Below are 25,141 nucleotides of genomic sequence, written 5' to 3' on the forward strand. Positions count from 1 at the left end.
ACTAGTGGGCGTGTCCACCTAGATGTGCTGGGTGGATGAGCAACATTTGTTACAGTCCACTGGGTAGGCTGGTAGACTGATCTATCCTGCGCACATCTAGGTGTCGCAGGATACGCAGATTATCAAAACGGCTTGTAATGGCTTTTATTATACCACACCTGATGGTATAATCTCTCTCCCTCTCTCTCTCTCTCTCTCTCTCTCTCTCTCTCTCTCTCTCTCTCTCTCTCTCTCTCTCTCTCAGGATATACTGTCAGTCTGACTGTGACCCCAGACAGTGTCGCTCCTCCCCTGACCTCCTGACTGATGTCTCCAAACAGGTGACTCCTACGCAAGCACCCACACATGCATGCATTCACGAACACACACATGCATGCACGCACACATACGCAACCACACACACACACTTTTTCCACTGACGAGCAGCTTAATCTTATTGTTCGCTTTTTTTTTAATGATGTGTGTGTGTGTGTTTGTGTGTGTGTGTGTGTGTGTGTTATTCTAGCTGTATGACTCATTCCCTCATTGCAGTCGGACTGCTGCACTTCGCAGTCAGGACCGGCTTCATCCGTCCAATCAGAGACTAGACGACTCAGGTCGGCTGGACGGTGGTGCCAAGCGCAGCCAATCAGCCATGGAGGTCACCCACAGGCCCCGCCCCTTCTCCCATTTCACCCCCCTCTCCCCCAGTTTCCACCTATCAGGTCTCCCTCCTAAGCGGAGGTCCGCCTCCACCTCGGGGTCGGAGGAGGGGAGGGGGGGCGAGCGCCAGGCTCAGAGGCTGGCCGGTATCTATGGCAACCGCTCCCGGCGACGCCCCAACCCTCTCCCCTATGCCGACGGGCCCCAGCAGCTGGTCCTCCTCTACCCCAACAGCCCCGCCCTCCAGTACCACCCGGTGCTCCCCTCCTTCCCGTATCTCTCTAGCCACGCCCCCTACATGTCCGGACACGCCCGCTACCTGTCGGACCAGGACGCCGTCTCCTCGTTGGAGCGCTTCTCCCAGCCGCGCATGAGGGGGCGGGACTACAAGGCAATGCCCCGCCCTTCCTTCTATCCTCTGGGCCATGACTCCGGATCCCTCTCGCCCGCCCGCCGCTGCCAACGGCCCCCGGGAGGCTCCGGAGGCCTCGGAGGCTTCGGATTGGCCAGGATGTACCCGCCGTCAGGTAGCGGGGGCAGGCTATTGGACATTGGCCGCACAGAGGCGGGACATTACAGCGACGACTGCAACTTCCTGCCCGGGTTGCCGCGGCGAGTGGCCAGCCAGCCCGACGTCAAGTTCCATATGTCACGCAGCACAAACCCCGCCTTCGACCCCGCCTCCGAGTTCCGCCCGCTGGGGTACTACCCCCACCTGACACGCCCCTCCAGACCCACCTACCTGCCGCTAAGCTCCTCCCCCTTGCCCCAACGCCCCGCCTCCCTCTGCATGGTGGGGGGCGTCGCCGCGGGCTACAGCGACTCAGACCCGGAGGTCTTCTACCCCTACTACTGCCCACCCCCCCTACCAGGGACGGGGGCCCCGCCCAGGGGGGTCGCCCGCATGAGGTTCTCCTCTGGGAGCCTCCAGCTGGACGAGGAGGAGGAGGAAGGGGAGGGGGAGGAGGAAGAGGAAGCAAGGGAGAAGAGGAGAGGAGGTGGGAGGAAAGGAAGGAGTGGAGAAGTTGAGAAGGAGGAGAGAAAGAGTGTGAAAGTGGGGGAAGTGACTGAGGTGACTCTCTAGTGTGGAGGAGGATGGATCTTATGGGAGCTTGTGAACCTATCAGGAACAAGAGACTCGACCCCAGAGACTCGGTTAAAAACACTAATTTGTATTATTTTTTACTGTGATTTAGCTGTCGATGGGGCACGAATGTGCAATTAGAACTTAGAAAAGCGGCATCATGTGATGGCCACAAGGGGACGGTAGAGGTACATACAAATACTACGCCCACAAATAAAATCGGTAATCGCAGTGCAAAGATTGGCATGATTGGATTAAGGATGTCCTTTGTTTTGAGTGTGATGATATGAATTACTATTTCATGTGTATAAATAATACAAATCTAAAAATAAAAAGAATGTAAATTGTGTTGATTTGACTTCGTTTTTCACTGTTTCCTCATCATAGTAATTGCTTATATGTTTGATGTCATTTGTGGCCAGCAGCATCATTTCCTTAGGTTAGATTTTTGTGTTTGACATCATACACGAATTAAATCAAATTTACTGAGACTTACTGTTTTTATATTAATGTCGACATCGTAAATTATCCAATTTGTATGACCTTGTTTTGAGTCTGTTGTCCCCATCCCATTTGTGTGTATATAATGTGTATTTATATTAGTAGACTGAAAATATTAAATAGAATTCGTATAGACCCACGGAATTATGTCGCACGGTGGCGCCCTATCCAAAACTGGTGCTCGAAGAGTTGCTGGTTGCGTTTCCTCTCAAACGCTCTCTACCTCCCGACTTGCTCTCTCGCTCCTCCCTGAAGTGGGCAGCGACCTCCTCGTCACTAGTCTTTCCCAAGCAGCAACACTTTTTTCTCTGCAGCGGACTGGTAGACGTGTGCGTACTTCTAGTTTTTCCATTGTTAAAGAGCGGGTTCTTCTCTTTCACTCCGTTCTACCGAAGCTTATTGTCGGTGTGGAGCCGGGAGGACCGAGGAGAGGACAGGACGGGGGTAAACCGGCTGACCGCAGCGGGTTTTCTGACGCGAGTGTAGGAGCTAACATCGAAGTAACAATGATGGAAGTTCCTGGTATACAGGTAAGTTAAAGGTGGAACGACAGCGACTCTGACGCCAGTCTACCACCTTACGAAGCACCACAAACTAACCCTCGATGTGTACAAATACTCATACTAATGCGGACGTGAAGAGGACTCGGTGCTAATGAAACATTTTTGGGGGGTTTTATAGTTACTCGTTTACCTCACACAGAGCTAGCATTGTAAGAGTTGGATCGCGGTTTGGTTGGATAGCGAGTCGGGAACACACCTAGCTGTGAACAGCAACAGGCCTACAGGTGTGTCTCCCAACAAGCGCGCGCGCGCACGCACACACATACAGGGCTGCTGACGGGAGCGCCCGCTGTGCTGCTTTGTTTCTCCCCGGTGGGCGGGGCGGAAGTCGTTGTTGTGACGTCACACAAGAGCACCTTACAAAACAGAGGCTCTCTGTGGTCGCCTTGAAGCTAAACTGGTATGGGGTGAATGATACCATCTATAAAATGTGTTTCTTTATCGTTTGTTGTGAGTTTCTATATTTTAAACTGATGTACCTTATTACAAAGTAGGAGTTTGGCCGTGAAATTGAATGCATTGCTTTACTCTTTATCCTTCACCACAAAACCTTACTTCAATCATCTCCTCCCTAACACCTAAACTTACTATCTCTAATCTAATACCTAGTTAGTTTAAAACTAGCCACTACGTATACCGCATACCTAAACTGGCCACCTGATGATGTCATTTGTTCTGACTGCATCACAGGAGTCTGAGCTGGTATCTCACCTGCCGTCTGACAGATGTCAACAGGGAGTACCTTTATGCTATACCTCTCTAGGTGTGGTCACACAGTCTCTCTCGCCCTTTTGCTCACTCACACTCCCCTCTTATCCATTACTTTTAAATGATAAACTTTGAATCAAGAAATCCGTAGATGTTGCTGGACAGGTTTTATTTGTATTAAAAATATATTGGCCTGAAGACATCTCGGAGACCTGTGACACCGTAGCAAAGTTCCTTTCACCTCCGATGTCACAACAGAGCAGTCCTTTGACTTTTGATGTCATGACAGGGCAGTCCTCTCACGTGTGACGTCATACAAGAAAAATCACAGAGAAGTAGTCAACCTACTTGACTGATGTGATGTGTGTGGGCCCATCATGAGCTGGTTTTCAGGGCAGAGGGGTGGCAACATTGTCCAGTCATTGGCTAGCAGACAGTTCTGGTATAACTTGGTGGGCTAATGGGCTTAGCTGGTTTAATGCCATGTGTGGCTGATGGTTTGTGTGTGTGTGTGTGTGTGTGTGTGTGTGTGTGTGTGTGTGTGTGTGTGTGTGTGTGTGTGTGTGTGTGTGTGTGTGTGTGTGTGTGTGTGTGTGTGTGTGTGTGTGTGTGTGTCTGACGGCTGGGTGGGGTATCACTTATATGTGGTGAGTGGTTTGTGTGGTGACTTTGTAATCGTGCCCGCGTGCTTGCATAATGTGTGTACTCTCGGGGTGTAGTTTGACTCCAGCATAGCATGGAACTAGGTAGCCTGATAGCTTTGTGCAGTGGTTTCCCACTGGAATTGTGGGAGATGAGATACTATAGCACTTGCTAACCTGCTAGTTTAATAATGTGTTGATATTCTATTGTGATAGCTAGCATGCTAGTTTATTTCTATGCTATATTAATATGCTATTGGGCTAGCTAGTCTGCTAATTTTGTACTCTGCTGTGTTGATATGCTATTGGGCTAGCTAGCCTGCTAGTTCAATACTCTTCTGTATTGATCTTCTATTGGGCTAGATAGCATGCTAGTTTAGGACTCTGCTGTGTTGATATGCTATTGGGCTAGCTAGCCTGCTAGTTCAATACTCTCCTGTATGGATATGCTATTGGGCTAGCTAGCATGCTAGTTTAGCTCTGTCCTGTATTAAGATGCCATAGCTAAACCATTGGTTTTTAAACTTTGTACGTAGAAGGCTCACCCGTCCGACCAATATCTCACTCCCTAATAGATTCTATAGTCAAATATAAACCGACGGCATACTGCCTACAGCATGAGCCTCAGTGCCCTGAAGTGGGCCCTCTGTGAGACCTCAGTGGTGGTTCTTCTGTCCAGTCACTCATCAACCTCCCTGGGAGGAGGGCGTCACGGGGTCAGGGCGCGAGGCCTCAGGCCTCATGGGGTCATAAGAAGGCCCTTTTCAGAGTCGGTGGCCAGGGAAACCAAAGGGTCTCCATGGTGACGTTGACGGATGTACGGATTCTAGGGGCTGACGCACAACCCGACGCATGCTAATCAATGAATTAGAGTGTGCTGAGATGATCACTAAACATGCAAATGCCCCTATCATGGTTACACAGCGGCCATATTCAAATGTTCCCTAACGACACGGGGCTGCCGTGGACCTGTAGGTTGATGAGGCAGGGCAAGGCAGGGCAAGGCACTGACACCGCAGGGTTAGAGGTTCTACTCCCTGTGTATCTCCGTAGGTTGAGCAAGGCACCAACACTGTAGAGTCAGGGGATGGATTCCCACAAGGGCCAGACATGCTGGGTAAGAAGGCACTGGTACTACTACTACTGTATTATTTGACTATTAATTAAATTAGGCTTAATGACATTACTTTTATTATGATGTAGTACCTTGACCTTAATGGTGATTGATATAACAGGGTTCAAATAGGGTCCACTTTCCCTCCACGTGGTTTCCTTGATTGGGATCGCGTCTCATTGGTCCGATCAGAATCCAAACCAAACCTGACCAGTGTTCTGGCCAATAGGACACAGCCATTAAGAGAAAAGGGCAGTAGGCTGGGGGCTTCCTCCTCCTACAGCTGTGACCTTTAACCTTTGACCTTTCTCACACACACAGTTCCCATGTGGGGGCACTTCCTATTGAAAACAACTTGTCACGGCTCTCTCTGCTCCACACACGCACACGCAAACATTCTCTCTGTATGTTTTGAGTTCAAAAGCTTCTCTCTCTCCTATCTTGACCTACTGTCAGCTTGCTATCATGCTCATGCTCTTTATTGCTGAGGTGTGCATGTGGGTTGTTCATGTATTATGTGTGTGTTTGTGTGTGTGTTTAATTGGCCGCATGTGGCTCCTTGCGGAACAGTATATCCTGATCTTATCTGTCATTTGTTCTTTACCATGTTTGGTTATGTCTCCAGACACGTATAATATAAAACCATATGTCATACTGATTATGTTTGGTACAGACCCCAAGGCATACTGATTATGTTTGGTACAGACCCCAAGGCATACTGGTTATGTTTGGTACAGACCCCTGAAATACTGGTTATGTTGGGTACAGACCCCATGACATACTGGTTAGGCTGGGTACAGACCCAATGACATACTGGTTATGTTGGGTACAGACCCCATATCAAAATATACTAGTTATGTGTTGGATATACCCAACAACATACTGATTATATCAGGTACCGATCCAATGACCTGCTGGTAATGTCAGCAGACCATTTAACCAACTGGTTAAATGGCAAACTGGTTAAATATTGTTGCTGAATATTTTAGAAAACACGTAAAAACAATTAAAAGCTTTGACATTTAAAAATGAATAGGTAATACCATGTGTAATTGTAATACTGAGTGGAGTACATACGGTAAATGGGTCTAACTTTTAGCTGAGCTGGACTTCCTGGAATGGCATGGGTGATCTAAACATTAACCCAGCAAAACATGATGAACCACCTGTCTGTATGTCTGCTGGCTGAAAGTTTGCCTTAGGAGAGAGAGAGAGAGAGAGAGAGAGAGAGAGAGAGAGAGAGAGAGAGAGAGAGAGAGAGAGAGAGAGAGAGAGAGAGAGAGAGAGAGAGAGAGAGAGAGAGAGAGAGAGAGAGAGAGAGAGAGAGAGAGAGAGAGAGAGAGAGAGAGAGAGAGAGAGAGAGAGAGAGAGAGAGAGAGAGAGAGAGAGAGAGAGAGAGAATTGGGTGTGACCCGTATGACATCATTGCGGATAGTATGCGCTGCTGGGTTAGCTACTTCCTTATTGGTGGAAAATAAAGTCAAACACAACTATTTATAGGTCTCATACTTTCTCCATACTGTGGTTTAACCTTTTTTTTTTTCTCTCAGAGAGAATGAGGGATTAGCTCTCTTGCTCTCTCACGCTACCTCTGTCTTTTTCGCTCTCGCTTTCTCAGCCATGACAGAAGTATCTTTAGAAACCAACCACTGTATTTACTGACAGGGTGGGGCGTTTGTGTGTTTGTGTGTCTTGCATAATAATGGGTGCTGTTGAAGTAATGACACCAGAAACGGTTTCCTGTTCTAAAACCAAACTGGCTCTGAAACATTTTTTTTGTGTCTTTGTGTGTGTCTGTGTGTGTGTGTGTGTGTGTGTGTGTGTTCAATTTCTTATGGTAGATAAACACGGGAATCTGGTGCTTGGAGTAACATCCCCAACACAAGTCCCGACATTGCACTCTTGATAGTGTGTGAAACACACTAATGTAATACTTTGTGTTTGTGGGGGCGGCGCAACACTCGTGTATAAAGTCATCCCAGAATAAACGACTCTGAACTGAGCCATCACAGTAAAGCTCGGTGTTGTCTTAGTGTGGACTCTCACACATGAAAGCTTCGGAGTAAAGTACTGGCTCTGTCTCGTTGTCTAGCCCCAAAATAACCCTGGGGGCACAGGTCAACAGTAGGAAACTGCGTGCTTATTAGTGAGGAGCGACCACAAAGACCCCAGTTACTCGTCTCGCAGCAGTACGTCTAGCGGGGTCCTGCTTCATGGTGGGGGGAGCCGCGTAGTGTAGGTTGTATGGGTTTGGGATGTGGACCGTTGTCGTCTATAGGTGAGGTGAAGGTACTCCCAAGGTATGCTTTCCTTGAGGTCTGACAGCAACACGTGTCGGATCAAGCCTCAATATTGGTCATGCATACAATTTTAAAAAGTTGATAATAAATTGAAAGATCATAATAATAATACTTTGGATTTCTGTAGAAACCAATATACCCAAAGACGTTTTACATTAACAATTTTAATCTGTTCAAGTATCATTTGAAAATCTCTTGTCTGTGCTTTTCAAATGGCACTGTGCATCATATAGACTCTGTGCTGTGGTGCAGAAACAACTAGTTCTTGTTTGTGTACACGTGGTAGTAGATTACAACACACTCTCCTGTGTGTGTGTGTGTGTGTGTGTGTGTGTGTGTGTGTGTGTGTGTGTGTGTGTGTGTGTGTGTGTGTGTGTGTGTGTGTGTGTGTGTGTGTGTGTGTGTGTGTGTGTGTGTGTTGGCAAGCTGTGCATCAAGTTCCTGTTATCTTCAACGGTCACCCGTTGGAGTGAGTTTGTTAGCTGGTGGTCATAGGAATGCAATAGTTGTGTATTTTGTTTATCAAAGTGGAAATGTATTTCAATGCTTTTCTTCTCCCTCCTCCAGAGCTCTCATGTGGACCCAGAGGAACTCTTCACCAAGTTGGACCGGATCGGCAAGGGATCATTCGGCGAGGTCTGCATCTCCTCCTACTTTACTCACATGTTGTATGCCCTGCCCCAGTACCTTCTCTATCCCCCCCTAACCCTAGGGGGTTATGCTAGACCTTAGCCGTAGCTCTACAACCAGTCCAGTGACCAACCAGTGATGTTCTTTAATGAATTATTAATAATGATGATGATAGTGTGTTAGAGGGTTGTAATATGCAGAAGAAACCTTGATGGCTAGGCTTGATGGAGGAGTAGTGACTGTGCCCTGCTGGACTCACTACCCCACTGGCTTGGTACACAATATCATGGCAGGACTTTAACATGCCCTCTCAAGTCTCTCTACCATGGTTGGATAAAGTTGTCTGCGTGTCATGGTGGCCAGAATTGTAGTTTTAAACGGGGGTGCCTGAACTATGAATATAAACTGATCTTTGACCAGGATATCAACATAAAGCCTTGTATTCTCCTCTTCACACTCTTTTCGGTTTCTTCTTCATTCCTCACCTTAACTCTCTCCCGTCCTTCTCCTCTATTCAACTCACCCCCCCCCCCTCCAGGTGTTTAAGGGGATAGACAAGAGGACTCAGAGTGTATTGGCCATTAAGACCATAGACCTGGAGGAGGCTGAGGACGAGATAGAGGACATCCAGCAGGAGATCACGGTCCTTAGCCAGTGTGATAGTCCCTACATCACCAAGTACTACGGCTCCTACCTCAAGGTGTGTGTGTGTGTGTGTGTGTGTGTGTGTGTGTGTGTGTGTGTGTGTGTGTGTGTGTGTGTGTGTGTGTGTGTGTGTGTGTGTGTGTGTGTGTGTGTGTGTGTGTGTGTGTGTGTGTGTGTGTGTTAACTTGGGTTCCGAACCTTGTTTGGCCTATGATCCCATTTTTTATTTTATTTTTTGGGGAGCCAGTTGGTCAACATTGGAAGAAATCTGCCAGCTTTATTAGTCGAGCCGTTAATAGATCCATGAGCCTTTCAGGATGGTTTCGTGGTCTCTCTGAGACAGCGAGTGTCCGTCATTATTAATTCAACTCTGAGGAGGAGGAGAACAACTTTTAGTTAAAAGTTGAAGTACAGACACACATTTTTTGCGTCCGACAGACAAAAATGAGAAGATACTTTATTCATTACATGTGGTTGTCACAGCCGAACGCACAGGACATTCATTAACTTATAAAAGGATACAACAATTGGTTAAATTAAAATAAAGCTGAAAGATATGTCTATGTACTGTAAACTATTTTTTTTTTTAATATATTCTCTTCTCTTTATTTACCTCCATCCGTCTCTCACTCTGTCTGTCTCTCTCCCCCAGGGCAGTAAATTATGGATCATTATGGAGTATTTGGGTGGCGGATCAGCACTAGACCTGGTGAGTTCCCGTCCTCAATGTGAGTCACGTCGAGATAAGACAATGAATCATTAACGTGGGCCGGTGTTAAGGTAGTCCAATGGATTATGAACAGTGTAATGACCGTTGTTATTGACAATCTCAGTGATTGAGAACAGATTAAAGAATAATCAAACAAATTTAAAGCCCTGAAACCAATAACATGTAATAAAGTTTTGTGTGCGTGTGTGTAGCTACGAGCAGGTGCGTTCGAGGAGGCCCAGATTGCGACCATGCTGAAGGAGATCCTGAAGGGGCTGGACTACCTGCACAGTGAAAAGAAGATCCACAGAGACATCAAAGGTCGGCATAGAGCTAACCGCTACTGTTAGATCATGGGGCTAGAGTGCTGCCTAGCGTTTGTAGCGTTCAGAGTTTGGAACGACTCGCTAGTGTGGAAGCGCTTCTGCTTCCGCTTTATTACATTGCTGTGTTAAATATTTTAATTGTTGAAATTGTTATTGGCGACAGTAGTTTGTTTTAACACCACCTACTTGCATATTAAAACAAATCAATCCATGCAAAATATAGCCTATCATTACGTTCCAAAAACTTTTGAAAGAAATCGCACAGGTAAATTTTTTGCATTTACATGATTAATCTATAATATAATATGCAATATTTTTGAAAACGTTCAAATAACTTCAATTGTGTAAAGCCATGTGTATTGCTTTTTATAGGCAATTTTAAATATCACGCGCAGCGTGTGAACGCAAAGGATTGTGGGTATTTTGGCTCGTTGAGGATCCATCGATGCATCCTTGAAAAGTCTCGGAATTCTCAAAAATGAAGGACGCAAAATTGTTGGGTGTTCTCAACATTGGAACAGTGCTCTTCTGCGTTCTACGACGTAGCGTCCTTAAAAGGGCAGCCGTTGAGCGTGCTTCCTTCACATTGGGAAACGGCCACTATGTAGATAAGCGGTTTTACTTAGCATAGAGCTAACCTCGACTGCTAGGTTATGCATACACTTTGTAGATAAGCTGTTATGCTAAGCATAGAGCAAACCTCTACTCCTACGCTATTGATACACTATGTAGATAAGCACTTATGCTAAGCAAAGTGCTAACCGCTACTGCTAGGCTATGCATACACTTTGTAGGACAGCTGTTCTTTCTTGTTCTATCTTGAGAAGAAACGCATAGTAGGGGATCCCTTCTTCCAGGGAAGGTCAGGAGTGCAATGGGTGCCACAATTGACACACAGGTAAATACATGCACATCATATTAAAATGGTGATGGGGTTCTGGCCGGTTATCCATGAGGAGAGTCCAGGCATCCAGTCCAGTACCCGCAACACACTAGAACAGACAGAATAGTGAATTAGAACGGAAAAGTACATAGTGGGATAGTATATTGTAATAAGAAAAGCACAAGCAAACAGAGTGGTCTTCACTTCGCATCTGTCGTTTTCACACTCCTATGTTCCGAATGCAAGATTGTAGAGGTGCGTTTTGAGCTTTCCTTTGAATAGCTCCACAGAGTCAGCTCCACAGAGTCAGCTTCCCTGATCGCTGATGGCAGCCTATTCCATAGGAAGGGGGCTCGATAGGCAAACGCTCTCTGTCCAGCCGATTTCTTTTTAACCTTCGGCAATGAAAGAAGGCCAGCTCCTGAAGACCGGAGGGACCGAGAAAGACTATAAGGAATGATCAGGTCCTTCAAGTAGGATGGAGATAATCCATGCAAGGCTTTATAGGTTAGCAATAGCACCTTAAAGTCTGATCTGAAAGTTATTGGTAGCCAGTGCAGAGAGGAGAGAATAGGTGTGATATGATCAAACCTTCTCGTTCTGGTCAGCAGTCTAGCTGCCGTGTTGTGTACAAGCTGTAGACTTTTTGTGGTAGAGTTCGGTAATCCCGAGAACAGTGCATTGCAATAGTCCAGTCTTGACGAAACAAATACATGAATCAGTGTCTCTGCATCCGCTGCAGATAACATTTGTCTGATTCTTGCAATGTTTCTCAGATGGAAAAAGGCAATTCTAGTTATACTTCTTATATGTTGGTCAAAGCATAGTTGACGGTCAAACAAGACACCAAGATTTTTGACGGACGCACTCTGTGGGATGGCGAGGCCATCCAACCACAGAGAGACATCATCAAACTCTCTCCGGTCCCGCTTCGAGCCGATAATTATCAGCTCTGTCTTCCCAGTGTTAAGCTGTAGGAAGTTTTGTGACATCCAGCCCTTCACAGCAGCCAGACAGGACTCAACCATTTGAATCTGGGCAGAGTCCCCGGAATCTACAGGAATGTAGAGCTGGGTGTCATCCGCGTAGCAATGGAAACTAATTCCGAAGCTGCGGATAACGTCGCCAAGGGGAAGCATGTAGATTGCAAAAAGTAATGGACCAAGGACCGACCCTTGTGGTACGCCAAAGCGTAATTTGCAGTGCTTTGATTATGAACCCTCATGAAGCACAAATTGGGTTCTATCTGTGAGGTACGATTCAAGCCAACCAAGAGCCGTACCCCCGAAACCAACATAGTGCTCAAGACGATGAAGAAGAGCGCTGTGGTCGATCGTGTCGAACGCACTCAGGTCCAGCAGCACAAGCATTGAGCTTGTATTTTTATCCAAAGCAAGAAGGATGTCATTTACAACTCTTGTGATAGCAGTTTCAGTTGAGTGGAAATTCCTGAACCCCGACTGGAAAGGTTCAAAGAGATTGTTCGTCGTCAGATAATCAACGATTTGCTTTGCTACAATCCTTTCCTGTACCTTGGACAGGAAGGGCAGATTCGATATAGGCCGATAGTTCCTGACTAATTCAGGATCTAGGCCAGGCTTTTTGAGTAGCGGTTTTATCACCGCAGCCTTGAAATTGGAGGGAACAATTCCTGTTGAAAACGAGAGCTTCATAAGCGAGAGGATTGCAGGCCCCACCGTGGGAAGAAGTTCCTTAAGAACCCTGGAAGGGAGAATAATATAAGATCTTATATTAAGTATAGAGCTAGCCACTAACGGTAGGCTATCTATACACTAAGTAGGTCAGCTGTTATAGTACTACTACTAGGCTACCCCTATGCTATGTTGTAGCGGCAAACATGCTATATCTACGTTGAAGCGGCTAACGTGGTACAGCTCTGTGTGTGTGTGTGGTGGCTAGCGTGCAAAATCTCTGTATCTAACATCTGATAAGTTTTATATATGTGTGGGTAGTGGCAGAACGTGTTCCGTCTCTGTATGAAGCATCTAACGCTCCACCACTCTGCTTGTGCAGCGGCCAACGTGCTGCTGTCGGAGCAGGGCCAGGTGAAGCTCGCAGACTTCGGTGTGGCGGGTCAGCTGACTGACACCCAGATCAAGAGGGAGACCTTTGTGGGGACGCCCTTCTGGATGGCCCCAGAGGTCATCCAGCAGTCAGCCTACGACTCCAAGGTAGCGCATACACGCACGCACGCACGCACGCGCGCGCCCACGTACACACGGTGAATGCTCACTGTCCTTGGCTCCCGTGCACACGCATTTGACACCATGTCCCTGTCTGTGTGTAATTGAAGTAGGGGACCAGTCAAACCCTGTCACCCAGTCACAACGTACTGTTGTAATATAACCCTGGCGGTCCCCTCTGTGTGTGTGTGTGTGTGGGTGTGTGTGTGTGTGTGTGTGTGTGTGTGTAACATACGGTGGCTGGAAGAGTTTGTTGTGGTAGCATGTGGTTAGCGGTCCAGTCTTAGCTACATATTAGCCACCTGTGCGTTTCAGGGAACTTTAGACTTTCACACTATTAAGAGTCTCTTACTGGACTTTTCTCCCCGGCGTTTGTGAGTGCTCTCTCTCTCTCTCTCTCTCTCTCTCTCTCTCTCTCTCTGTCTCTGTCTCTGTCTCTCTGTCTCTCTGTCTCAATTACATTTTTTCAATTTAAATCACTCTATGAATATGAAAGATACATCTTTCTAGTGCCAAAGCATTAAACAATATTCTAATAAACAACACATAAAAAACACTTTCAGGAAATAACAATACATTCAAAAGAGCTTTATTGGCATGGAAAATAAACATGTACATTGTCAAAGCAGTTATCGTATTAAACCAATGAATAATAACAATGCCAACGTGGAAAATATAAAAAATGTAAATAAACAATGATCTCTCTCTCCATCGTATCTCTTTCTCTCTCTCTTTCTCCCTCCCTGTCTCTCTTTGTCTCCCTCTCTCTCCCCCTCCCTCCCTCTAGGCGGACATATGGTCCCTGGGAATAACAGCGATAGAGCTAGCCAAGGGGGAGCCTCCCAACTCGGACATGCATCCAATGAGAGTCCTCTTCCACATCCCCAAGTCCCCGCCCCCTACCCTGATTGGTGATTTCTCCAAGAGCTTCAAGGAGTTCACAGAGGCGTGTCTGAACAAGGACCCTGCCTTCGTAAGAGAGAGAGAGACACACACACACACACACACACACACACACACACACACACACACACACACACACACACACACACACACACACACACACACACACACACACACACATTAATTATAAATGCATGCACGCTCATGGAATTTGCATGAGTGTGTATCACAAAACATGATCAGTGAAAACACAAGGTACACGTCTAAATCGACACGTGAATCATGTCTACGCACACATACATTGTGTGCAGACAGTAGTGTTTTATTTACACACCAAGCAGCCAGTGTTCTGGGGAAGCGAGGACATTTGAGACGTTTGTATCTTAAACGCCTGCCAGCATTACAGAACAGGCAACACACTGCCGACACACAGATAACACGGTACAGGTACCTCACTACAGGTAAACACTACAGACACTACAGGAAACACTACAGGAAACACTACAGACACTACAGGGAAACACTACTGACACTACAGGAAACACTGCAAACACTACAGGAAACACTGCAAACACTACAAGAAACACTACAGGAAACACGACAGACACTACAGGAAACACTACAGACACTACAGGAAACACTACAGACACTACAGGAAACAGTACAGGAAACACGACAGACACTACAGGAAACACGACAGACACTACAGGAAACACTACAGACACTACAGGAAACACGACAGACACTACAGGAAACACTACAGGAAACACGACAGACACTACAGGAAACACGACAGACACTAAAGGAAACACGACAGACACTACAGGTGGGGCGCGGCCGCAGCTAGCCCCCTCTCTAATGTCCCCTGCTGGCCAACTGTCACACTGCAGCTCTCGTCTGACTGATGCACCCATAGCTTAAAAATCTCTCTCTGTTTCGCTCATGGTCCGAGCGAAACAGGTCTGTCATAAGTGTGATTATCTTTTCCTTCATTCAAGTGAATCTGTCTGTCTTTCTGTCTGCATGTCTCCCCAGAGACCCACAGCTAAAGAGCTACTGAAACACAAGTTCATTGTGAAGCAGTGCAAGAAGACGTCCTACCTCAGCGAGTTGATTGACAGGTACCGGAGATGGAAAGAGGAGGGGCATAGCGACAGCAGCTCGGACGACTCAGACAGGTTTGTTTTTACATGTATTTTTTGTATGAGTGTTATAAAGGTCTCGCTTTTGTCTTATTATAAGACAGTTCTGCTTCATACACGTGATGTGAGAAAATAGACTCCTTTTGCGAAAAGAAATCAGGCAAAAGCTGGATCATTTCAGTCAAAGGTCCAGAATTTTTGCGCGCCGTTGATCCAATTCGGGGATAATTACCTGAAGAGGTTTGGAGTCGAATTGAGTACTGTGTTGACCGCCAGTCCTCACAATGTCAGTGTTTATAATGTAACGTGTGTTGACCGCCAGTCCTCACAATGTCAGTGTTTATAATGTAACGTGTGTTGACCGCCAGTCCTCACAATGTCAGTGTTTATAATGTAACGTGTGTTGACCGCCAGTCCTCACAATGGCAGTGTTTATAATGTAACGTGTGTTGACGACTTGAACAGCACAGAATGTTTTTGTGTGTATATCAGGTGATGTGTGTGTGTGTGTATAATATTCTGTCTGCGTTTGTTTATTACAGTGAGTCCAGTAACAAGGAGAACAGCCAGTCTCCAGAATGGTCGTTCACAACGGTGCGCAAGAAGAAACCGGAAGGCCGTAAGGTGCTCAATGGAACGGTGTGTACCCGCTTTGTGTTCTTTGGTGCTTGTAGTCCACACACACTCACATAATCTCATAATGTCTCATAATGTCGTTAATCAGTGTTTTATTGTGTGTTTTATTCCAGGCTCCTGAGCAGCTGCCTAAATCCACCAGTTTAACCACCGTCATCTCCCCCGTCTTCACAGAGGTACACACACACACACACACACACACACACACACACACACACACACACACACACACACACACACACACACACACACACACACACACACACACACACACACACACACACACACACACACACACACACACACACACACACACACACACACGCGGGATATAAACACAGGTACACCCCTCTCTCCTCTGTAGTTGAAGCAGCAGCACAAGGATAATTCTGACCAGCGATTGGCTGTCGAGGAGCTGGAACGCAACATCCGATTGGCTGAGGATGTGTGCCCAGGCATCACCGATAGGATGGTCACACACATCATCGCCCGCTACCAGAAGTAAAACCTCACACATTTTCCCTCCGTCTGCTGTTAGATAAAACCGGATTTATAAAGAACTACGTTATCTTTCGTTAACTTGCCCCCTCTCTCACTTCTTTCTAACCCTCAGATTCTCCCCCAATTAAAAAAAGGAGGGACAGAAATGTGGGGAGAGAGACAGTGTCTCTGTACGGTGCCTTGGAAACGCCTGTTGGATCATGGGAAATGGAGTTTTGCTGTGCAATACCTCCTAAGAGAAGACACAGATATTTTATGTAATATATTCACCATATATCCTGTATATATATATCACTCCCTGCTGTCGGATAATCAACATTTTGTATTTTACACAAATTGCCCTGCGGACAAGATTGTGTTTTCTTACCTACAACTCGGCTCCACTGGAAGAGGTTTGGTGTTGATTTCTAATGTTTTCATGGTTTGCTGTCAGCATCAATCTGGGGTTTCTAAAACCAGTAGCAGGGTGAATAAACACCTAGCGGTTCTATGTAAATAAATGTCTCGTCCCCAGGTGTACCGTGCCATGCCAACCGTCAGTTTCACGCTCGGCCAATCGCTGAGCAGCTCTTGGTGTAACATGACTTGCCTACGCTGTTTAGAGAGAAAAAAAGGCGTTTTAGACATATTGAGAGATTTCTGGTCAGATATTGCTAATTTAGGTACATTTAACTGTTTTTATACATTTAACATTTGAGCAAGGATGACAGCGACTGTTATTTGCATTAACACCAAAATCCCCGGTCGTGTGCATTATATGGTGCGTTTGATAGCACTTGAAAAACGTTTTGTCCTTCATGCCAATATTACTCTGCGACGTCATGGTTATGCCCTCCCCCCCCCCAAACTGCTGATGTGTGTTTTTATTTTTATTTACCCAAAGACCACGGTAACAACGGCCAAGTGCCGAATACGGCGTGTGCGCGCTGACATGGTGCGTGCTGGTGTGTGTGTGTGTGCCAACAGAGTCCTCCACTACACCGGATAAGACACCTCCTATAACTGTTGTCAAACACTTGCGCTACAGAGCTACACATTTGTTTCTCGCTCAAAGGTACTTTGTCAGGGGCAGAACACCGTAGGATTAAAATTTAGAGATGTGCATTAAGTGCAGACATATCGTAAAAATTCAACAAACTTTTTTTTTTTTTTTTTTCAAGCACTGTCAAAAGGGAGTAGGTTTGAATGAGCGTTATGATGATGATGATAATAATAATAATAATAATAATACTATGTGATGGTTGCCCAATTTCCACTCGTTCATAAACACAACAAGACTTCACCTGGTAGTTTAAACTTTAAACCACAGAGTGCCAGTTTGAAACCATGGTGACAGTACATGGATTCTCATTGGTCAACAGGTCTGTGTATCGGCCTTCCCCTAGTGGCCATGTTGATGAAACCAAAATGGCCCCTCTTGGAATAATGGCCAAAGTGTAGTCGTACTAAAGTAGACAGATATCTGAAACGAAACCAGGTTAAGTCCTCTAATCCCTCTCTGATCGATGGTTCATGTTGTGTTGATTTTAGTTTTTATACCAAAGACACTATAGATCTAGTTATTGTATATGTTCTTCTTTATATATAACTATATCACCAAGGGATGAAAACATGCTTTTTGTGTGTATGGAGGGATTCTTGAATGAAACATGTAATATTTTAGAGAAATTTACACTTTTTTAGGGGTATTTAGAGTTTTATGAATAAATATTTAAGTTTGATTCTGATACGACTTTGTTTTTATTCTATTTTTCAGTTTTATTTTGTGTCGTCATTTACAAAAATGTCTTATGCAGATCAGAATATTATCCAGATGTAAAGATATTTTGTTAAGTGACAAGGAGAAGTAAAATTGTTATGTCATTAGACATGAACAAGATCAGCAACCATGTCTTATTTTCCTGATAATCATAATAACCAAATAATATACAAACTTAACGTTTAGTTAACAATGTCAGCCTAATCTAAATCGTTTGGAGCTGCAGTCTACCTTTCAAGAGGATATCGATTAGAGAATGTTCTGCATAATTTCAGAATGCTTTAACAACAAAGTATTTTAGTCAGGACCTGTCTAAATTGTACGAGGTAGGAATGATTGAAGGAAGGAAGAATACAAAATGACAGGACATTGCAGCGCTGCTGAACTCTGACGTCACCTGACGTCATCTGGCACATCACTGCTCTTCTCTCTGGCATCGCCTCGACCCTTTTTCAGGAACCGCTTCTCCTCTAGCGTCATCAGGGCCATCTGACCAGTAGTAGCTGCTCTACCACTCTCTCCCGCCCTTCCTGACGATACCCGGAAACGGGGGAAAGGGGGGGAGGCGAGAAGATGGCGTCGTTGCGCTTCAGGCGGGATCCCTGCGGCTTCATCTGCCTCCTTCTCACCTACTTCAGCGTGTTTTACGCCGACTACGTGGTGATCCAGTACGTGCTGATCCCGGCCTACTCTGACAGGTCAGTGTTAAGGGTTAAAAGAGGTTTGAAGTCTCCCGTGTAGCCAATACCAGGCGTCCATTCATTCACCCCTCCACGCCTTGTCTCCGCAGTTGCTAGTCATAATATTCGTATTTGATCAAATTATTCAGATGATCATGTGTTGTGAGGAGTCAGGGTTTTTGTCTTGAGTCGTGACTCGTGTGGATGGGGGTGATGGGGTGGTTCTGGTCAATGGGGGCAACCCGAGACACGGAAGCCTGGCTCTATTGGTTCCACCGCCTTATTGTTTACAACCTGCTATCGGTTTTCGGCTACAGCCCCAGCCGACCGGAATTGCACGGTCGTTAAACCTTCAGTTGCACCATGATTATTACAATGTTATTGTTATTTATAGGCATGTGTCATGCAGCTGTTTTTGAGATATCGCATAACAATTCCGCTAACAGTACTAACAGTAATGAGTCGACAGCATGATCTGGTTGCCATGGGAGACTGTCAGTCAAAGCATCGCGTGAGTCATCACGTCATGTCGGTCAAGAGTTGTGCTGTTAAAGTGTCTCTCTTTTGTCCTGTGGTGGTCAGTGTGTGGTGTAGTCTACACGGAGTGGTGTTTAATCTCATCCTACTGCTACTACTCGCCTGTCACGCCAAGGCGGTGTTCTCTGACCCGGGTTAGTACACAACGTGTGCGTTAGTGACCAAATGGATATTCCTTTATTTTTCTAAAACTATTTATATCAGATGTTTTATGCTGTGTGTGTGTGTGTGTGTGTGTGTGTGTGTGTGTGTGTGTGTGTGTGTGTGTGTGTGTATAGGCATGGTACCCCTACCAGAAACTGCTATTGATTTTTCCGATCTTCGCTCTCAATCCAGGATGAATGAAAGGGTGAGTCACTGTCTGGCTAACTTGAGACTTTATCACTGTACAACTCATATCATCAGACATTTTGTAGATTTGGCATAAATAAAGTGTCAATGCTAACAGGGAGTGATGATGCTAACAGGTAGTGTGTCCCAAGGGGTGTGAAGGGTGGACAGTGTGCAGCAGGTGTGAGACCTACAGACCCCCTCGGGCGCACCACTGCAGGGTCTGCCAGCGCTGCATCAGACGCATGGACCACCACTGTCCCTGGTAGGAGCTCACCCGCAGCTCCCCTTCACCGCTCATCTCTCCTCTCCATCTCTCCACCACCGTCTCTCCTCTCCTCTCCATCTCCTCACCTCCATCTCCTGTGTGTGTGTGTGTGTGTGTGTGTGTGAGTGTGTGTGTGTGGACTAACTTTAATGATGGTAATAAATTGGCTATTTGTTCATAGGATTAATAATTGTGTGGGGGAGCTGAACCAGAAGTACTTTATCCAGTTTCTTTTCTACACCGGTGAGTTTGAATAACAACTGCTATTGCTGCTGCTACTATTATTACCCTCTCTATTACTACTTTTATATTCCCTGCCTGTCTGACAGCTAAACGGTAGTAATTGATGTCCCTCTCCTTCTCTCTGTCTCTCTCAGGCCTGGCCAGTCTGTACTCTATGGTGCTGGTGGTGTCTGCCTGGGTGTGGAGGATCCGCAGCGAGAGAGAAGGAGCTGCAGAAGGAGACGGAGAGGAGGAGGAAGCCCCCAGCAAACACCTCATAGTGTGAGGAGGGAGAGAGGGAGAGAGAGAGAAGGGGGGAGAGAGGGATGGTGAGGGAGGCATTGATGGAGGGGTTAATAGAGGGATGGATGGATGGATATAGGGAACAGAAAGTTTTGTTTATTTAGGAGCACTGCGTTGAATGAAGGGTTCTCTGTCTGATGCCTACAGCCTACGTCACAACAATTAATTTCTCTCTCTCTCTCTCTCTCTCTCTCTCTCTCTCTCTCTCTCTCTCTCTCTCTCTCTCTCTCTCTCTCTCTCTCTCTCTCTCTCTCTCTCTCTCTCTCTCTCTCTCTCTCAGGGCTCACTACATTATTCTGCTTGTTGAGTCGGTGCTCTTTGGCGTGTTTGTTATGGTCATCTTCTACGATCAGGTACACACACTAGACCGATCGTTACATGATGGTTATAAAGGTGCACGTGGGCTACGGTGGTAACGTAGAGAGACCCCTCACGCTCTCTTTTCGTCTCTCTGTCGCTCCACCAGCTGGTGTCCATCATAACAGACGAGACCCCTCTGGAGCAGATGAAAAACAGACTGATGAAGGACAGACCATCCTCATCCTCACAGCACCAGCCACACACTCACGCGCACACACGCAAGCCCAGGATCCCCCTGCTCCGAGAGGTCTTCGGAAGAGGTGTGTGTTTGTGTGTGTGTTGATATCAGTCCTATATCTTCTACATCTGCAACCAAACCTTTTCATAGAGCAAGATGCCCCCTCACAGCTTCCTGCTCCTTAATAACCTGTCTCTGTAGTGTCTAACCCCTACCTACTTACCCGTCTCTACTGTCTAACCCCTACCTACTAACCTGTCTCGACTGTCTAACCCCTACCTACTAACCTGTCTCTACTGTCTAACCCCTACCTGCTCCTTAATAACCTGTCTCTCTACTGTCTAACCCCTACCTACTAACCAGTCTCTACTGTCTAGCCCCTACCTGCTCCTTAATAACCTGTCTCTACTGTCTAGCCCCTACCTGCTCCTTAATAACCTGTCTCTGTACTGTTACCCCTACCTACTAACCTGTCTCTGTACTGTCTAACCCCTACCTACTTACCTGTCTCTGTACTGTCTAACCCTTACCTACTAACCTGTCTCTACTGCCTAACCCCTACCTACAAACTTGTCTCTGTACTGTCTAACCCCTACCTACTGACCTGTCTCTACTGTCAACCTGCTCCTTTCATGAACTGTCTCTGTACTGTCTAACCCCTTCATGCTCCTTAATGATCTGTAATGGTACTGTCTAACTCCTACCTGCTTGTTAATGATCTGTCCCTACTGTCCAACCCCTACCAGCTCCTTCATGTCTCTGTCTGTCTGTTTGTCTCTCGCTCTCTCTTTCCAGGCTCCATGCTCCTCTGGCTCCTCCCCCTCCACTCCACCCCCCCTTCGGCCGGAGGGATAAGCTACTCCGCCCTGCCCGACTATGACGTCTGACCTCTGACCTCGGGGAGAGGGACTGTATGGGTGATGGAGAGAGGCGGCCCAGGTAGTCTGAGTGAGGGGAGTACGAGAGGAGATTTATTCTCCCAGACCAGCTTGACCTTTAACCTTAAAGGAGCGTCCGAAAAAGGAGAGAGAGAGTGACGGCGAGATTGTGTGTGTGTGTGTGTGTGTGAGTGAGTTTAATGAAGTGTAATACATTTTTGAATCCCAGGATTTTTACCACAATTATACTTGGGAGGGCAGACCAATCAATTACTGTTTGGGGAGGGGGTCCCAACAATGTGGCCCTCGGTCGGCCCCCGATCGCCCCCCGCCCACAGGTTGAGGGCCGCTATGGTCCTTTACCAAAAGTCTTAATGAGTTAGATGGTATCTCACTGAAATCATACCCAATGTATTATTTATTGGTTCACATTCATGGATGGTTCTTTAATATTTTTTTACGTAATTATTTATTTACTTAAGTTACCTCTATGTTATTTATTCATTTTAATGCACCCCTAATCAATGAAGCTATCTTTATCCAAAGAGATAAACAATATTTATTTATGTATTATAATTTGTAAATATTACTTTATTTTAAATGCATATCAAGATGAGGGGAACTTTCAGTCAAAGAACAAAGTTTGGCAAATGAATGATGGTTGTTGGTATTTACATAATCAGACCGGATCTTATGCATTTTTACCAGCAGAAAAAGAAGGGAGTAGAACTGAACAACTGAATTCAAGCATAACATATTTAATGTCATAAATGTCCACTTGTGACAATTCAAACTGTTTACCTGACTAACCAAATAATCATCATGTCACTCGTCACGTCGTTCGTTAAATAATTTGTTACATTATTTGTTACATCGCTAGTTTAGATATTTGTGACAACATCATCGGATCAGGCAGGTAGTAATAGTTAATCTCCCTCCAGTATGCCAGTGTTAATGAGATAATTCCTGCTTTCTGCAGATGCATCATACAGTGTTCCACAATATATCACCAAACTATAACCAAAATCCCAGATTAAATTCAACTATAGATATTTCTAATTCCTATTTTGCAGAGGATATTGGTTCTTGTCCCATGGTTCTGTCTGTTCTGTTATAATGATTAGTTTCTATGGTATGAAGGGAGTTGACCATGTTCTTTAATATGCATGGGAGGGAGTTGACTATTGCTTACTATGGATGAGAGATTATCAACTTTGTGGTTATCTATGGTATGGGAGGGATTTAACTGTTTACTATGGTAACAGAGAGAGTTGGTTGTTGTTTCCTATGGTATGGGAGGGAGTTTACTGTTTACTAGGTTAACAGAGAGGGTTGTCTGTTGTTTACTATGGTATGGGAGGGAGTTGAATGTTTACTAGGTTATCAGAGAGGGTTGGCTGTTGTTTACTATGTTATGGGAGGGAGTTGACTGTTTACTAGGTTATCAGAGAGAGCTGGCTGTTGTTTACTATGTTATGGGAGGGAGTCGGTAGTTGTTTACTACAGTTTGGGTAGAACTTTCCCCGTCAAAAGGTGCTCGGTTTCTATCCCTCATGTCCTCAGCCTACTTCCGTAGACTGAAGATGACTTCTACAAGCTCCTCAATTACATGTTTATCAATGCAATGTAAGTCCCTTGGGGTAAAAGTGTCTACTAAATGGTAAACAGTACGGTGGAGTGTACACTCTGGATTTAAGTTGAAATTCACCTCAACCCACGCACTATACATAGGCCATATTTCAAACTGTACTGAAACAACCGCAGCAGAATAAGCTCAAGCTTACGATCACTGGGACAACATGGAGGTACCACTTTGTTTCAGGGAACAAAGACACAAATGGTACATTCCAACCATGCAGCCTCTGCACAAAGAAAATGGGGTTTGAACAGAATACTCGAACAGTATTGGGATGGGATTGGAAGAAAGGGCACTAAAGTAACTGATTTCTCTCATCCTAACAGGATTGTAAACAGTTTTCTTGATGTGATTGCTCTGGGTTTGACTTGTTCTTACTGTAAATAGTTATTCATGTATTTTATATTGAAACGTGTGCAATATTGTTGAAGGAAAAGTTACTGAGTTTGACTTTGTCTGTTTATGGACATAAAAAACTGTTGTGTATGAAATATGTTTTTGTGGATGTTTGTTGAAATGCCTTTTTTTCCAGGTGCGGTAGTCCTAATTTGCCTAAACATTTTGGTTCCTAAGACCGGCCCAGACAACATTCTATTTAAATAGAATTCCTGATCAGATTTGTCTATTTTAGAAATCCTCAACCTCAGGGTTTTACAAAGATAAACAGAAAAAACGTAGAAAAAAACATAATTGTTCAAGGGGTCAGGGGTTTTCTTGTCTGATTTCCTAGACCAATGCAGTAGTAGTACTTTTAAATGTTAAAAAAAATAACGGGTGCGCTAGTTTTGCCAACCGGGATGGGCCAGCACTGCGTTTGCATGTTTTGCTATGTTGGTCCGTCGTGCCGGTAATACCGGCACACCCCATTGTCGATTAACATGACAGCGGGAAGGAATGTGCGTGTGTATCTTGCTCAACAGTAGACCGTGGACTGTATTGGGGGCTTCAGCGCGCGCTCACTTGATGGATCTGACGTGGGAGCAAAACGTCATCGGTGTCTCTCTGTCGTTGGGTCTCCGTTTCTGCTCAAATTGACGCAATCAATAGTGGTGAATGACTGACATGGCTGGTTGCTAGTACCGAGGATGAATACTTAACAGAGATAACTGTGGGGGGAGGGGATACACCCAGCTCTGTCTGTTTGATTGGCTGTTCAGATTGCTGTCGTTGTATGGTTGTGTGAAACTAGTGAGTGACTATATGCACCGTCTCCCCCTTGGTGGCCCGACAGTGAAGGGGGGGGGGGGGGGGGTTTACCGTTTTGCAGATGTGGAACATTTCCGAGTTTAGAAAGTAAAAGACCTCATAGGTTCCCTGTGCTACAACAATTGATGGAGCTTTTGTGATTCTGTGTGTTTATGATTAATTCAATAATAAGTGGCTGTAGCATTGGGGTCGACACCCCAAAGACACAGGAGAACTTTTACTTTAAAAGCAGGATGTTGCTATTCTGGAGGGCTGTAAGATCACTAGCTTCATAATCATCTGGTATTGTGCTTTAAGAGTATGTGGTTGCTCTATCAACAAAACAATTTCATATGTTCTACAATATCAGGCCTCAAAATTATGTTTTTGAGCCATCTGACGTTTGGGTTGTGTTTTTGAACCTGTGTACTATTATTATTATTATTATTGTTGTTATTGTTGTTACTATTGTTATTATGATTATTACCGAAATGCTGCTCTCTGCTTCTTGCAACTGGAAGTAAAATGTCTTGCAAACAATTTTGTTCAGTGCCTTTTATGTGTGTTGAAATAGCATGTTTTAACTTTAATATGTGTACATGTCATGTCATTTGACGTGAGTATGTTGGAGACTTTAAGGGAAATACTGTATTGATGACCAATATGCATAAAG

General features: G+C 45.4%; 3 protein-coding genes across 10 annotated transcripts in view; all 3 read left to right on the forward strand.

Annotated features, from left to right (window-relative positions):
* LOC115529067 (FERM domain-containing protein 7) overlaps window positions 1–2,075 on the forward strand; it is a 9,150-nt gene extending 7,075 nt beyond the window's left edge. Inside the window, exons 11-12 of the mRNA XM_030337522.1 lie at window positions 245–320; window positions 506–2,075. Of these exons, the coding sequence (XP_030193382.1) occupies window positions 245–320; window positions 506–1,726 (1,297 nt within the window). The 3' untranslated portion in view covers window positions 1,727–2,075. The remainder of the gene's footprint in view (window positions 1–244; window positions 321–505) is intronic.
* A 332-nt stretch (window positions 2,076–2,407) lies between these two features.
* stk26 (serine/threonine protein kinase 26) lies at window positions 2,408–17,859 on the forward strand. 3 transcript variants are annotated; one of them, XM_030337523.1, is made up of 12 exons: window positions 2,408–2,757; window positions 8,121–8,189; window positions 8,722–8,883; window positions 9,481–9,537; window positions 9,750–9,858; window positions 12,781–12,938; window positions 13,738–13,923; window positions 14,889–15,031; window positions 15,538–15,634; window positions 15,745–15,807; window positions 15,996–16,132; window positions 16,245–17,859. In XM_030337523.1, exons 1-12 carry the CDS (start codon window positions 2,734–2,736, stop codon window positions 16,258–16,260), a joined length of 1,221 nt encoding a protein of 406 aa, XP_030193383.1. In that variant the 5' UTR covers window positions 2,408–2,733; the 3' UTR covers window positions 16,261–17,859. The 3 variants fall into 3 exon arrangements, with proteins under 3 accessions (XP_030193383.1, XP_030193384.1, XP_030193385.1); XM_030337525.1 differs by lacking the exon at window positions 2,408–2,757 and adding an exon at window positions 8,000–8,022; XM_030337524.1 differs by lacking the exon at window positions 16,245–17,859 and having other exon boundaries at window positions 15,996–16,136.
* Window positions 17,860–18,030: 171 nt separating this feature from the next.
* Window positions 18,031–25,008, forward strand: zgc:77880 (zf-DHHC domain-containing protein). 6 transcript variants are annotated; one of them, XM_030337526.1, is made up of 9 exons: window positions 18,031–18,589; window positions 19,154–19,242; window positions 19,387–19,457; window positions 19,576–19,703; window positions 19,888–19,949; window positions 20,084–20,210; window positions 20,512–20,584; window positions 20,698–20,851; window positions 21,516–25,008. In XM_030337526.1, the coding sequence occupies exons 1-9, from the start codon at window positions 18,465–18,467 to the stop codon at window positions 21,647–21,649; spliced, it is 963 nt and encodes a 320-aa protein (XP_030193386.1). In that variant the 5' UTR covers window positions 18,031–18,464; the 3' UTR covers window positions 21,650–25,008. The 6 variants fall into 6 exon arrangements, with proteins under 6 accessions (XP_030193386.1, XP_030193389.1, XP_030193387.1 ...); XM_030337529.1 differs by having other exon boundaries at window positions 21,565–25,008; XM_030337527.1 differs by having other exon boundaries at window positions 19,591–19,703.
* The last annotated feature ends 133 nt before the right edge of the window (window positions 25,009–25,141 follow it).

The sequence above is a fragment of the Gadus morhua genome, chromosome 17 (genome assembly GCF_902167405.1).
Source record: "Gadus morhua chromosome 17, gadMor3.0, whole genome shotgun sequence".
In the NCBI taxonomy this organism is placed as follows: Eukaryota; Metazoa; Chordata; class Actinopteri; order Gadiformes; family Gadidae; genus Gadus; species Gadus morhua.